This window comes from Sapajus apella, unplaced genomic scaffold (genome assembly GCF_009761245.1).
Source record: "Sapajus apella isolate SASKATOON/1434 unplaced genomic scaffold, GSC_monkey_1.0 scaffold59, whole genome shotgun sequence".
NCBI classification, from domain to species: domain Eukaryota; kingdom Metazoa; phylum Chordata; class Mammalia; order Primates; family Cebidae; genus Sapajus; species Sapajus apella.
In genome coordinates, this window is record NW_022436999.1 from 3,617,545 (window position 1) to 3,632,243 (window position 14,699).

General features: G+C 52.6%; 1 protein-coding gene across 2 annotated transcripts in view; it reads right to left on the reverse strand.

The window, feature by feature from the left end:
- The window catches only part of PLEKHD1 (pleckstrin homology and coiled-coil domain containing D1), a 34,692-nt gene extending 20,891 nt beyond the window's left edge, over positions 1-13,801 (reverse strand). The window contains exon 1 of one of the 2 annotated variants that reach the window (XM_032245797.1): positions 13,385-13,801. In XM_032245797.1, coding sequence (XP_032101688.1) covers positions 13,385-13,533 — 149 coding nt within the window. In that variant the 5' untranslated portion in view covers positions 13,534-13,801. The remainder of the gene's footprint in view (positions 1-13,384) is intronic. The other variant, XM_032245798.1, reaches the window with a different exon arrangement.
- Between the last annotated feature and the right edge of the window lie 898 nt (positions 13,802-14,699).

A 14,699-nucleotide genomic window follows, 5' to 3' on the forward strand; every position in this document is an offset into this window, starting at 1 on the left:
AGAAAGAAAGAAAGAAAGAAAGAAAGAAAGAAAGAAAGAAAGAAAGAGAAAGAAGAGAGAAAGAAACAAGCAACCTTGCTGGTGAGCATGGCGACGTCAGTGAACCTCTGAAGGTAACCCAAGCCACACGATCTTTCCTAAGGCCCCTGCTGCTGGGTGAGGCAGGCCTGGGCTGCTGGCAGCTGCCATCTGAGGAAGGTGAAGCTCAGCTCTGTGCTTTGGTGTGAGCCTCATACCAACCAATTTTCTTTTCTTTTTTAAAAATAGAAGGCTGGGTGCGGTGGCTCACACCTATAATCCCAGGACTTTGGGAGGCTGAGGTGAGTGGACCACTTGAGGTCAGGAGTTTGACACCAGCCTGGCTAACATGGTGAAATGCCATCTTTACTAAAAATACAAAAATCAGTTGGATGTGTTGGCTCACATCTGTAATTCCAGCTACTGGGGAGGCTGAGGCAGGAGAATCTCTTGAATCCCGAAGGTGGAGGTTGCAGTAACCAAGATCGTGTCACTGCACTCCAACCTGGGTGATAGAGTGAGACTGTCTAATAAAATAAAATAAAATAGAAACAGGGTCTTTCTATGTTGCCCAGAATGGCCTCGAACTCTTGGCCTCAAGTGACCCTCCTGCCTCAGCCTCCCAAAATGCTGGGATTACAGGCTGAACCACCACACACAGCCCCATTTTCTTTACCTGAACCGACCCTCTCTGCCTGGCCATATAACAAACACAGCCCTGTGGACCCTGCTCAGGGTTGATACCCTACGAATGCCAACTCTCTCCCCATGCCTTTCTTGCCCCAGTACAGAAAGAGCATGTGAATAAGACCTGCTGCAGAACCTCAGTGATATTCCAGTCCTGTCAGCACCTGCCAGCAACTCTGCCCACCTCTCAGCTTTCCTGCCACATCTGCCCTTCAGCCTATCTGCCCTCCAGGAAACTGCAGAGTTCACTGTACCCTGCCCACTATACTTGTGGGGTCCTGCATGTGAAGATTGTGCGGCTTGGCCTGGAATGCCCTCCTTCTTGCTCTTCAACCAGGGGGCCCTTCTCACCCCAGTGACCTTCCCAGCCCACACTGATGTCTGGGCTTCTTCAGCACTTGCTAGCAGGGCCTGCACTTGGCACTTAGGCCCACTGCCCCATACCATGTGTGCGTCTCGTCCAGACGGGGCATCAGGCTCCTGGAGGGCAGGTCCATCCCACTTCAGCCTTATGGGCCCAGGTAGATGTTCCCTGGCTGTTCCATGGGAATTTCACAGAGCAGTTAAGAACATAGGCTTTGGGATCAGAGAGACCTGACATTTTCCAGCTGGGGTTAGGGGTCCATGGGCAAGTCAGCTTTCCTTTCTGAGCCTTAGTTTCTTTACCTGTAGAATGGGGACAATAACAACTACCTAATGTGGTTATTTTCAGGGTCAAATGAGATTGTGCTCATCACCCTGCCAATCTGCAGAAGACTCAGGACAAGGCTGAGTGATGCATTCCATGGTCTGAATACAATCACTGCAGGAAGCAGCACAGGACTGTCTCCAGGGCTACAGCCTCCTCTCAATGGCTTTGGAAATACTGCTATGGATCCAGTACGTCTCCTCAACATTCATATGTTCAAGCCCTAACCCCACATATGACTGTGTTTGGAGATAAGGTCTCTAGGAGGTAATTAATGTTAACAAAGGTCATAAGGGTAGGGCTGTAAGCCAATAGGACTGTGGCCTTATAAGAAGAGCTCCCTTTCACTCCTGTAATCCCAGCACTTTGGGAGGCTCAGGTGGGTGGATCACCAGGTCAAGAGATCGAGACCATCCTGGCCAACATGGTGAAACCCTGTCTCTACTAAAAATACAGAAATTAGTCCGGCATGGTGGCACACACCTGTAGTCCCAGCTACTTGGGAGTAGGGGAGGAGGCTGAGGCAGGAGAATCGCTTGAACCTGGGAGACAGAGGTTGCAGTGAGCCAAGATCGCACCACTGCACCCCAGCTTGGTGACAGAGCAAGACTCTAAGAAGAAAAAGAAAGGAGGAGGAGGAGGAGGAGAAGAAGAAGAGCTCTCCTTCCTGGCTGGATGCAGTGGCTCACATCTGTAATCATGACACTTTGGGAGGCTGAAGCAGGAGGATTACTTGAGCCCAGGAGCTCAAGACCAGCCTGGGCAACATAACAAGGCCTTGTCTCTACAAAACAAAAACAAAAACAAAAACAAAAACCAAACAAACAACTTAGCTGGGCATGTTGGTACATGCCTGTAGTTCTAGCTACTCAGGAGGCTGAGTGAGAGGATCACTTGAGTCTAGGATTTCAAGGCTGCAGTTTGCTGTGATGGCACCCCACTGTACTCCAGGCTGGCCTCCAGCCTGGCTGACAGACCAAGACTCTGTTGTAAAAATAAATAAATCAACTCTCTCTCACCCTCTTTTTCCTCTTGCTCCAACATGCGAGGACATATTGAGAAGGTGGCCATCTGCACACCAGGAACAGGTGCCCTCATCAGAACCTGACCATGCTGGCAACTTGATCTCAGACTCAGCCTCCAGAACTGTGGCCAAATACACTGCCAGGGTTTAAGCCACCCAGTCTATGGCATTTTGTATAGTAGCCCAAGCTGACTGAAACAAATAAATACCCTCCTGCCTTCCTGCCACTTGCAGAGCCCCTCTCACTGAGGGCAAAGCACTGTGCCAGGGCTGGGAAGTGGGTGGGCAGACAATCATTAGACACATGACAAGGAGGGCACAGGGCTCTGGGGTCCACTGACACCCTTCCTTCAAGCTGCGGCCTCAGGCAAACTCAGACTTACTAAGCCCCCTTTCTTCTTCTATAAAATGGGGGTATGGAAACCATTTCTTAGGGCTGTTGTAAAGATTCCTCCATTGATTCAACAAAGAATTACTGGGTTGCCACTCTGTGCCAAGCGCTGCTGTAGGTGTTGGAGATACAGTTGCGAGCAAGACAGACAAAAATCCCTGTCTTCATGGAGCTTACACTACTTGCATGTAGTGGGTGTCAGAGGGTGAATGAATGAGACATAGGGATTCATATGCCAGATGCTGATATGTGCTATGGAGGAAAATAAAGCAGGTTAAGGGGGATTGGGAGTGTGCACGGGACCATATTAAAGAGGGTGTTCAGGGCGAGCCTAGTTAAGAAGGTAATCTTTGAGAGGAGGAAAGGCGTTTCTGCCAGAGGAGCTGCATGTGCAAAGGCCCTGAGGCAGGAAGTATGCCTAGCTCTCATGGAACTGAGAGGCTGCAGCAGTGGGGCCAGATTGCAGAGGGCTCTATTATGGTAATGACAATAATCATTGAGCTAAATTTATTTGGTGCTTACCACAAGCCACATCTCACTCCAAGCAGTTACTGCTGTTAATGTACTTAACACCACTCACAATGATGCCATGAGAGAAATGTTCTCTGCATTTTATGTGAGCAGAAATGAAGCAGAGAGGTGGCAAGACTTGCTGAAGGTCACAGCACTAATTGGCAGAGGCTGGCTTTTTCTCGGAGTAAGAGAGGCAGCCACTGGAGGGCTTTAAGCAGAAGGGACCTGGCTTATGCTGTAAAAGGCTCATCTGCTGTGTTGAGGGCAGATTGTCAGGGTAAAGGCAGGGGGATCCATTAGGGGCTATTGCCACATATTGTTAGGGGGCAAGAGAGGATCCGGTGGATGGAGACATGTAAAGCTCTCAGCACTTGCCTGGCACACGGAAGGTGTCCCCTAATGTCATGCCCCTTCTTCTCCTCATGCTTCTGAAGAACAGCATAGACAGAGGCAGGGGAAGGAAGGTGGACGCTCAGGGTAGCCTTTGTCCTGTGCAGGCCAGGGATTGTAAAAGGCCCACATGTCACACATGCCATACCCAGCCTGGCTGCAGCTGTCCCCAGGTTGGCTTGGGTGGAAGTGGGGGTCAAGGGAGGGGGGCTAGCTTGGACCTGGAGGAGGAGGACGATGGCCTGGCTGGCAGGAATGAGTTCTGGCCAACGAAGGGCTCATATGGCAAACACACTTATAGGACCCACAGGTCTGGCCTTGCTTACAAATCTATCTCAGCAACAGCCCTGCTATTCCAGCTGCCTCTTCTCAGCGTCTTCTCAGCAGGCAGGTTCCCAGAACCCCAGTTTCCTGCACTGAGGAACACTTCCTCTTCCCACCCCTTCTTCCAAAGTCCTTTTGTTCTCCAACACTCTCATTCTGACTGGAAGCCAGGGGCCACCTCTCTTCAGGCCCTGTGCAGTTGATCTGGCTGTGCCCAAGGGCTAGGGATGGCCACCGTTTCTGCAGCTGACCTCATGCATTGGCTCCTGTGCTAAGGGCTCCACATGTATTTGATCCACATCACAACTGTGGAGGGTTGGGCATTTTATTCTCAATTATTCTCACTTCACAAATAAGGTAACTGAGGCTTAGAGGCAAAATAGTGTATGCCACGCCACACCGCTAGGGCAGAGGTGGAGCCAGGATTGGAACCCATGGACTGTAGTCCCTACACGTACTTCCCACAGTCACTGCCTAAGGAGCTGCTCCATCCAGCTCCTGGCCAGGAAACAGATGGGCCAGAGGCCATAAGTTTCAGGTTGGGGTCGCCAGTGTTAGAACTCTGCCACAGACCGGCAATGTGACCGGGACAAGTGACAATAGCTTTAGGTCTCAGGTCCCCCCCCTGTGCAACTTCAGGATAATAATAATAATACCTATATTTCATAGGGCTGTCAGGATAACGCTCCCCTAAAGACTTAGAACATGGTGGTAAATATTTAACAAATGATTACTTTTATGATAATTATGATGATGATGATTGGGTTCAGACTCAATAACAACAAGCTGCAGTCTCCCCTGACCTCTTTTTCCATTCGTGCTCACATGGCTGCTACTGGAGGGAGCTCTTGGCTCCAGCCCAGCTGGCCAGCTCCCTGTGCTCCCAACACATGGCTTATCCCTGCATCTGCTGCTTCCCCCTGCCCCCCGTCTGAAGTCCATCCCTCCTTCCAGACCCAACATCAGCCCTGGGAGCAGCTTTGCCCATCAGCTGTGACCCTCGTTTGTCCCCATGCGTTGGGGTGAAGCCCAGAGCATGAGAGAGGTATCTCTGCTATCTCTGCAGAGTGACTGCAAGCTGCTGGTCAGCTCACGTCAGAGAGAATGAATGATTCCCCTAGTACAGCCGGGTGCTACGCTGGGCCCTGGAGCTTGATGATTTGCTGACCTCAAGTAGCTGATAGTCAAAAGAAGGAGAGAGTGTAGAAACCAATCATTTTTAAAATAGCTAATATTGGCCGGGTATGGTGGCTCATGCCTGCAATCCCAGTACTTTGGGGGGCCAAGGCAGAAGGATCACTTGATCCCAGGGGTCCAGACCACCCTGGGCAACATAGGGAGACTCTGCCTCAACAAACAATTTAAAAATTAGCTGGATATGGTAGCTTGTGCCTGTGTTCCCAGCTACTTGGGAGGTAGGAGTATTATGGCTCACCCTACCTCACTGAGGTTACAGTGAGCCGTAATACTGAGGTAGGAGTATTGCTGAGGGAGGAGTATTGCTTGAGACCAGGAGGTGGAGGTTACAGTGAGCCATAATCATGCCACTCCGCTCCAGCCTGCGCCACAAAGCAAGACTCTATCTCAAAAGACCCCAAAAAACAAAAGCAAAAAACATAATGTTTATCAAGCTCCTCCTTTGTGCTAGGTGCTAAACCCTGCTGTAGGGACAGTGCTGTGCTAACTCATTCACTCCTCACATGAGGTAGGTGAGGAAACTGGGGCATAGAGAAGTAATGTGTCCCAGATCATACAACTAGGAAAGGGAAGCTAGGATAGTTGTAAAACACCAGAAGCATACACCGCAACATTGTAAAGCACCAGGGTAGGCTTTAACTTTGTAACATACCAGGAGAGTACACTGCAACATTGTAACATACTATAGTACACTGTAACTTTGCAACACAGCAGGAGAGTACACTGCAACATTGTGACGTACTATGGTACACTGTAACTTTGAAAGACACCAGGAGAGTATGCTGCAACATTGTAATGTGCCATAATATATTGCAACATTGTAAGTTTACGTAAGGTACAGGAACAGTGAAGACCAGGGAGGAATCAATGGTTTAGGGGTCCAGCCAAGCGAGCTCCCCAAGATGTGACAACTAAGCAGAGCTTTGAAGAATGAATAGGAGTATCTTGGGAATTTGGGAGGAAATGGAAGAGGGAGGGATCTATTCCAGACAGGGGGAACAACATAGGCAAAGAATAGTATGTTCAACGTCATAAAAATATATCTGTCATTATTGGCAGAAAGTGTAAAGGGTGGGCAGTGGTGCAGGGGAGGTGCAGTAAGGAGTGAGTTAAGGTAAAAGACCAGAGACAGAGCAGGGCAGAGTGTGCAGTCCATGTGAAGATGCTGGACTTCTTCCTGCAGACAAGGAGAGCTGCCAGCAAGTTTCAAATAGTGCACTTGTAAGGTCATATTATAGTTTTAGACATGGGGAAGTCCACAACCAGGCAAAGGGAAAATTAAAGTTATTGGGAGGTACAGATCAGCAAGGCTCATTGAATAGTTAGATAAGGGCAGGGTGAGCAGAGCTGGGATGACACGATGACCAGGACTCTAGCTTGGGTCACAGAGTGGCACAGGTGCCATCCAACATGAATTAGGCAACCCAAGAAGGATTTTCTTAAGCTTTAGCCTTGTCCCCATCTTCTGCCCCCCACGCCAGTGCTCTGAGTGCAACAAGGGCTCAACCAGAGCTTGTTGGTCACCACTGCCTCATGATGAGTCCAGCTGGAGCCAAGGAAAATGTTATCTAGACCCACAAGTATCTTCTACGGCGGGAAGATCTTGTTAAAGAAAGGCCTATCCACTCTGCTGAGCCCTCTAATGTTGGGAGATGCAAATGCCACTGAGTTTAGGAACAGGAGCTAGAAAGGGCCTTGCATAACAGAGTGAAAGAAATTTGAACCTGGCGTAAACCCTGGAGGACAGTGAGGAGGACAAGTGTTGGGAAGGTGCAGAGGAGGGAGGATCCTGGGAGGATGCAAGAGCCAGGAGAGAGTGATGATCCTAGAGTCGAGACAGTGGTGACATCATCTCTGGTGACAGTGAGGTGGGGTGCCTACCAGGGAGCTAACACTCAATTTGAAGATGTTTGTGCTTCTGTAATTTAAATACCTCCTGTGCCCTCCTCTTTGCCACAGTTTCCCTTCGGGATAGGCTGCTAGACTCATAATACCTTGAATGAGAGGCTGCTGTGTTTATGCAGCAGTGTGGAAGGCCGGAAAAACTGAGGAAGAGAAGCTGAGTTCCACCTCTGGTTGTGTGACAAGGACCACGTACATTGGTCAGCAAATTAACCCATAAACAAAGAAACTAGTTTAGAGCCTCTTGGGGATTCACAGAAACCCTGGTACGGATTTTAGACTTCCCTTAGATACGGGATTTGGTCTTGGGACCAAATTTATCTCACTCTCAGGAGGGCAGCAAGAGCCCAGTGGATGTGTGAGTTATACACGAGTTACATTTCCCAAGAAGGTGAACTTCCAGCCTGGCTTCCCCCTCTTCCCCAGGCACAACAGCCAGTCTCCCTCCTTTCGGAGTCCCCTGGATACTGCGAATGGCTATGTAGGGGGTGGAGCTGGAGAAGGACTGCCCTCAGAAGTGACCTTTTCAGAACTGGCAGAAGGAAGGTGGACATGACACAGACCCCAGTATGTGCCCCTTGTGTCCATTCTGGGTGGCCTGGTGTGCTCAGGAAATGCTCATCCTGGCCTGTGTGTCTTATCTGGCATCCAGTCTAAGATGGCAGAACAGCAGGAATCCTATCTGTGAAATGCATGAGTCATGACACATTAAAGTTCAGAGAGATTATCAAGTCCAAGGGGGTTCAAAAAACTTAGCCAAACTATTCCAACAACAGTGAGACAACTGTGATGTGTAACACAGGGTCCTCAACCCCTGAGCCCTGGACCAGTACCAGTCCAAGGCCTGTTAGGAACCAGGTCACACAGCAGGTGAGCAGGTGAAGCGTATTCTGTGTTTATAGCTTCTCCCCATGGCTGGCTTTGCCGCCTAAGCTCTGCCGCCTGTCAGATCAGCGGCAGCATGAGATTCTCATAGGAGCACAAACAGGCAGTTTATACTGCCTGGCGAGGGATCTAGGTTGCACACTTATTCTGAGAATCTAACACCTGATGAAACCACCGCACCCCCACTCCCTGTCCTTGGAAAAATCATCTTCCATGAACCCATTCATGGTACCTGGTACCAAAAAGGTTGGGGACTGCTGGTGTGAAACATGTAATAGGTGCCTCACGCCTGTAATCCCAGCACTTTGGGAGGCTGAGGTGGGCAGATCACCTGAAGTCAGGAGTTCGAGAACAGCCTGGCCAACATGGCAAAACCCCATCTCTACTAAAAAACACAAAAATTAGCCAGGCATGGTGGTGCATGCCTGTAATTCCAGCTACTCAGGAGACTGAGGGATGAGAATCACTTGAACCTGAAAGGCGGAGGTTGCAGTGAACTGAGATCAAGCCATTGCACTACAGCCTGAGTGACAGGAGACTCTGTCTCAAAAGAAAAAAAAACCCATATAACAATGCAGAGGTACTGCTTGAAGTGGGCAGGGAGTCTTGGAGCTGTACCCCTGTTTGTTCCCCATTCCCTTATAATAGACTAAAGGCACCTCTGTGGTTATCTGTGGCACACAATTTGACCCATCCAACCCCTGCTCTATAGATGAGATACTGCTGGCCAGTGGGGTAAAATGCCACAGCCTGTATCATGCAGTTGGTTATTGGCAGAGCTGGAGCTGGAACTTGGAGCAGCTGCCTCTAATCCTAGATTCACTTTCTCTTTTCTTTTCTCTCCCTCCCTCCTTCCTTCCTTCCTTCCTTCCTTCCTTCCTTCCTTCCTTCCTTCCTTCCTTCTTTCCTTCCTCCCTCCCTCCCTTTCTTTCTTTCTTTCTTTTTTTCCTTCCTTCTTTCTTTCTCTTGAGATGGAGTATTGCTGTGTCACAGGCTGGAGTGCAGTGGCGCAATCTCGGCTCACTGCAACCCTCACCTCCCAGGTTCAAGCGTTTCTCCTGCCTCAGCCTCCTGAGTAGATGGGATTACAGTCACCCACCACCACACCTGGCTAATTTTTGTATTTTTAGTAGAGACAGCGTTTCAGCATGTTGGCCAGGCTGATCTCCAACTCCTGACCCCAAGTGCTTCACCCACCTCACCCTTTCAAAGTGCTGGGATTACAGGTGTGATCACCATGCCCGGCCTTAGATTCACTTTCTACCACACCCACAGCTGCTCTCAGAAGCAATTACTTTGTTATTTTTAAGCCCTGGAGATAAGGAAGATGAACTGTCTGCAAGCTTGAGGTCTGGCCCACACACAGGTGAAATTCATTTTCAAATAGGACATCAATAGCCACTGAGGGCAGCTCCTTGGGGACTGGGTGGGAGAAAAAGGGTTACTTCTTTGCACAATTAACTCACTTAACTTTGGCAGACCTGGCCTGGGTAAATAATCATATGGCCCCAGTGAAGCCTGACTGATACGTATCATTTCATTTATGGCTGTGTGATCCCTAGAGTGTGCCCATCTCCCTAACCCAAGGATTCCTTGTAGCCTGGATACTACCACCACAGAAAGGAGAGAGGGTGGCGTGCAGAGGAATCTGAGGAGACTTAGAAAAGGCAACTTCCCCTGCCTCTGTGTCTCAGTTTCCTGTCAGTGGGCTTGGGAGAGCAGCTCTGGAACAAGGAGCCAGAGAGTGAAAAACACTATGAAATCTTCAGAAGAAGTAATTTGGTCGCTATTTTTTTTTCTGGAGGCAGAGACACTGTTCCCCAAGTCCTTCTTCATCAATGCTGAAAGAGCTCCTCTGCTCTGTCCCTCCCCAGACTATCACTCCCATTAGCAGAACATCCCTGCCCCTCATCTGCCACCCGGTCACTGTTCCCCACACCTTATGTTGCCACTCTGGTAGAAGTTTGAAGAATAGAAGTTTATTTTTTAAAGAGCGTCCTGGAGGCATCCTCCACAGCAGAAAAGTTACAACTGTGCTTGGGGACACCTCACACAGCCAGCTTAGGGGGATGCCAGGGGTGCCAGAATGTGAGACCAAACCCCAGTGTCACCAGGGTGAGGCTGAGCCTGGTGCCACGGTGCAGACATGCTAAGCTCTTCTCTCTGCTCTGGGAAAGCTCTGCATTGGTGTCACCTCTGCAAAGCAGTGCTGAGAACCAAAGTCAAAACCCTGGGCCCCAAATCTCTGTGGGAAGAAAGTCTCCTCCAGTCTTTTTGGTATGGTGACTCTCATCTGCGCAGATAATCTTTATACACTGTGCAGGTTGTGGCCTGAGATTTGGGACACATGGTCACTGTCTCCACGGCTCTCCTGGCACTGGGTGGACATCATGAATCTTAGCTCCCCGCGTCAGGGACTCACTAATGTTCTGCAAGAGTAAACTACTCGGCTGAGCTCAGGACCTACTGGCTACCTTGCCCCTGGGGAGAAGGAAGGGTGAGGAGGAGTATAGACGCTCCTGCTGCGGGAAGGAAGTGTGTAGGTCCTTCTCTCAAGGGCTCTAGCCTTGGGAGGTGTTCAGGAGGGATTTGGGAGAGGGAATAGAAGGCTGGCAAATGCATTCAACCTCAGGAAAGAATTAGCCGAGCCCAAGCCCCTACAACACAACACTGGTTGAGGCGAGACCTCCCACTCCCTTCCTCTTTGTCTTGGCACTGCCCAGGTCTTTGCCAGGTCTTGGCACTTCTGTCTCCACTGCTCACAGACCAAGGTGAGGACACAGTCGACAGCCTTCCCTTCTAGACACCTCTCCCAGATTATTTGATCTCTGCTAATTACTGCTTTGACTCCCTGCCCCTTTTGTTGTCCACAGGACGTAAGTTGACCCTTCAGCTCAAGGGTATCTTCCCACCCCAGGCAGGCACAGCTGCTTGGGCAGTGGAGGCTGGAGGCACAGGTCCTAAGACCGACCGTGAGTGGAAAAGGTTTTACAGAACCCAGCCGGCCACAGCCAGTTCAATCCAGCCCATTCTTTATTAATGCAGCAACAAGCCTTTTCAGGCCCCCTCCCCTCAGCTGCCCCAGCCATCGATCGCCCTAATGGCAAGGCTCTGCAGTGGCGGCCCTGAGCTGCTCTGTCCCCAAGTCTTCCTGTGGCTGCTAATTAGCTGACCTGAGACTCCACTTTGCAAATGGGAAGGTGGGGCCCAGGGGGCCCTGATGGGAAGTGAGAGGGGCTGAGCATCATTCTCCCTCATACCCAGGGCCTCTCTGGCTGGCTCTGTCACTGATCCAAGGCTAAATAGCATGTGTGTGTGTGTGTGTGTGTGTGTGTGTGTGTGTGTGTGTGTGTGTTGTGTATTCCCAGAACTGTGAGCACAGAGGCCTAGAGTGGGTAGGTGGGATGTTAGTTCTTTCTTGAACCCCAGGTGAGGGGTAGTCTTTGTACAGTGGTAGCTCCAGAATTCCTACAAAGGAATTTCTACCCAGGTAACAATCTCCTTAGAAGGGGGAATAGAGGACTTGACTTGAAGCTGTATTTGCAGAGCATACATACTGTTCGGATTCTGATTGGGTAGTTTTTGGGTGGCTGTGGGGACCACGGTAGTGGATGGAGAAGATGTAGAGTCTCTGGGTGGGGGACACTAAACCTCTCCAAGCCTCTTTGGCACCACCACTGTGCTTTTGCTGGGGTCCTATGGCCTGTACACCTGACCCTGGGGGATCACAGGCACCTAGCATTTTCTAGGGAGGCAGTCAGATGAAAATGTCTGGCAAGAGAAGTCTTGGTTGACAGGACCCAGAATAGCAGCCAGACCCAATGGAAAAGAAAGATTGGCTATCTGGAACTGCTAAGGCAGAAGAGAGATGGGTGCTGGGGGAAGATATTCTGCACTTGAATCTACACACAGCCTTTCCACCCCAACTCGAGTGCCTTGGCACAGACAAGGCTGCTCCTGGCCCCTGGGGGCTGTAGCTCACATAGCACAACCCTGGAAGCTCCCCAAATACTCTCCGTGCTGCTCCAAGCCTCCATTTAGGGAGTCAGAGATAAGCTCAACCTCGGAGGAACTCAAGGAGCCTGTATTCCATTAAATCCTAGAGAGAAACCTGTCAGAAGTAATAAAACAACATGAAACCAGAGATGTAAAATGTGAGATACTGTCCATGGCTCCATTTGTTCTGCGGTCTTCTAGAAACATTAAATTATTCATCAGAACAGAACATCAGTATCCCCCACTACCACATCCACGTGATCTGTGGTCCTAGGAACACTGGAGGCCCCCCTCTGCTCAGGGGCAGACTCGTAGTGTGGGATGGGGAAGGGGCATCTGGATACCCCTGGTTTCCGGGAAGTGTCACACCTCCAGGGAAGGGCTGGACAGGGTTTGCGTTCTCCAGGCCACACCAGTAGTAAATCTCAGAACTGAAATTGACTGGAGAGTGGAAACTTGAGAAAATGGCCCACAGCACCTGCAGCCAGTTGGGAGCTTCCTGCAAGTCCAGGGCTGTGAACCCCCTCTTCTCCCAATACCTCCCTGGCTCATTTGTAAGTGGAGAGTGGCTACCGATGTTGGGGAGTCACCTCTGTGTTGGGGACCAGGCAGCTGGTGCTGAAGGATGTCTGGGACTACCCGGTTTCTCCCCATCATCCCTTGCAAAGGATCAAGACTTGGCAGGACCAATCTATCCCCTACCTCACTCAAGCTGCCTCCCTCCTTTCCAGCTCTTCCACCTGAAGCACTGGAATCTCTTTTCCCTGTGCTCACTGTTAAAAAAAATCATTTCAAGGGACAGCTGGAGGGGTTGCCAAGGTCACTTCCCCAGGGACAAGCACCCTTCCTGGCCCTTCCTCCCTCCCTGGCCTGAGCCTTTCAGAAGCACCAGGTCCCTCTCCGTGTAAGGGTGGGTGGTTGGTGGGAGGGAGACTAGGCCTGGTCCTCGCGGCCTGGGTGAGGGGTTGTGAAGACGATGGAATTGCCAGTGGGGGTCCCAGGAGGGCATCTTTTTCATCTTTGGCTAGAGATGGAGTTTCTCCCTCGCCTCAGTCTGACCTGACCTGACCCAGCTGGGATCCCACCCCGGCCACGGTCTCTTCTGCCCACACCCAGCGTTCCCACTCGAGGCTCAGGTTCATTCCATAGACAATTCGCCACCGCCCCAGGGCAGGGGTCCCATCCCCGTTGTCCTGGCCCAGACTAAGGTCCACATCTTCCGGCGGGAGCCAGTGTAGAGTGAAACGGGGTGACGCCAAGGTCACACAGGAAGGCAGAGGCAGGACGGCTACTGCAGGGGGTGAGGGGGTGCCAAGGCCCGGGGCTCTCTCCCGGCGGTCCCCTCGGGGCGCGGTGGGGGGGCACTCACCGCCGGGACCACTTGGCCGACGGCCTCCCGAAAGGCCGCTTCCACAGCACGCCGTAGAGCTGCACTTTGGTGCTGATGTCCAGCGCGTCCGAGTCGGCCTGCTCCAGGGACGGCGAGGGCGACACCGAGTTGGACTTGGACGTGAACATGCTGCCTCAGCGGGGCTGTGACTGGCCCGGACCCCACCTCCCCGGGATCGGCAGGGACACAGGGCGAGGGGCGAAGGCGGAGCGGTCGGGGAGGGTCCCAGCGATCTGAGAAGCGGAGCTGCCCCGGTCCGAAGCTGCCGCATCAAAGCGCGCGGGAGGAAAGACGTGGTGAGAAGGGGGCGCGGGGCGCGCAGCCGGCGGCTGGGGCTTGGGATTGCCGAGGGCCGGACGGGAACTCGGCAGGGAGGGCGGCTCAGCCTTGGGCCCGCGGCACGTCTCCCTCCCCCCGGCGACAGCCCCAATTCTGGTGGCCGCGATTGGCTGGGAGTGGCAGGTGAGCCGGCGGGAGGCCTGCCGCGGGCGCCAATCAGGGCGGGCGCCGGCTGGAGGGCCGGGCTTCGTGCGTCCCGAAGGTCCCGGCGGGTCGCAGGGTCCGGGGACCCTGCCGCAGAGCGTCCCCGCCCCCACCCCGTGCGCCCAACCCCACCCCGGGGTCCCCCTCGGCGTGCAGCGCCGACTTGGAGACGGGGACCAAGTCCGCCTTGGGAGGGGCTCGGAGGCACTCCTGCAGACACCTGCTCGCCTCAGGCTGGAGGAGAGGACGGAGCGAGGGCGGGGGGTCGCACACCCGGCCTGGAATTGCACCGCAGTCCCTGTGGCTCCGGGAACTGTGGCGGCCCGGCTTTTCCCTGGTGAAGTGGCGATGCCGGGTGCTGGCGCCTCCCCGGGCAGGCGGGTGGCCGGTAAGACTTCGGGAAGTGCCCGAAGTGCCCGCCCGGGGAGGGTCTCCATCAAGGCTGGGTGCCCCTCCCGCCCCCTCAGGTGGACTTCCCTTTGCTCCGCCGCCGCCACCTCGCGCGGATCGGATCCGCTTTCTCTTCCTGGAACTCAGCCGTGTCTGTGTCGGCATTTGGCACTCAACGCCAGTCTGAGCGATCTGTGCAATGTGTGTCGGTGATTTATCTGCGTGCCTGGCCAGCGCTCCCTGGGGCCGGCTGTTCCATCCACTTCCGCTCCTTTCGGAGTTGGCCTTTGGGGTGACCGGCTCATTTTCAGGCCAGCGAGACGCCAGCCCGGCCCCGGGGGACCGCCTCCTCCCGGCCGGTGGAAATGCTAGGCTGGCACGGCTGCCTGCCGCGCGCCACCGGCCAGGCGTGCAGAAGGTG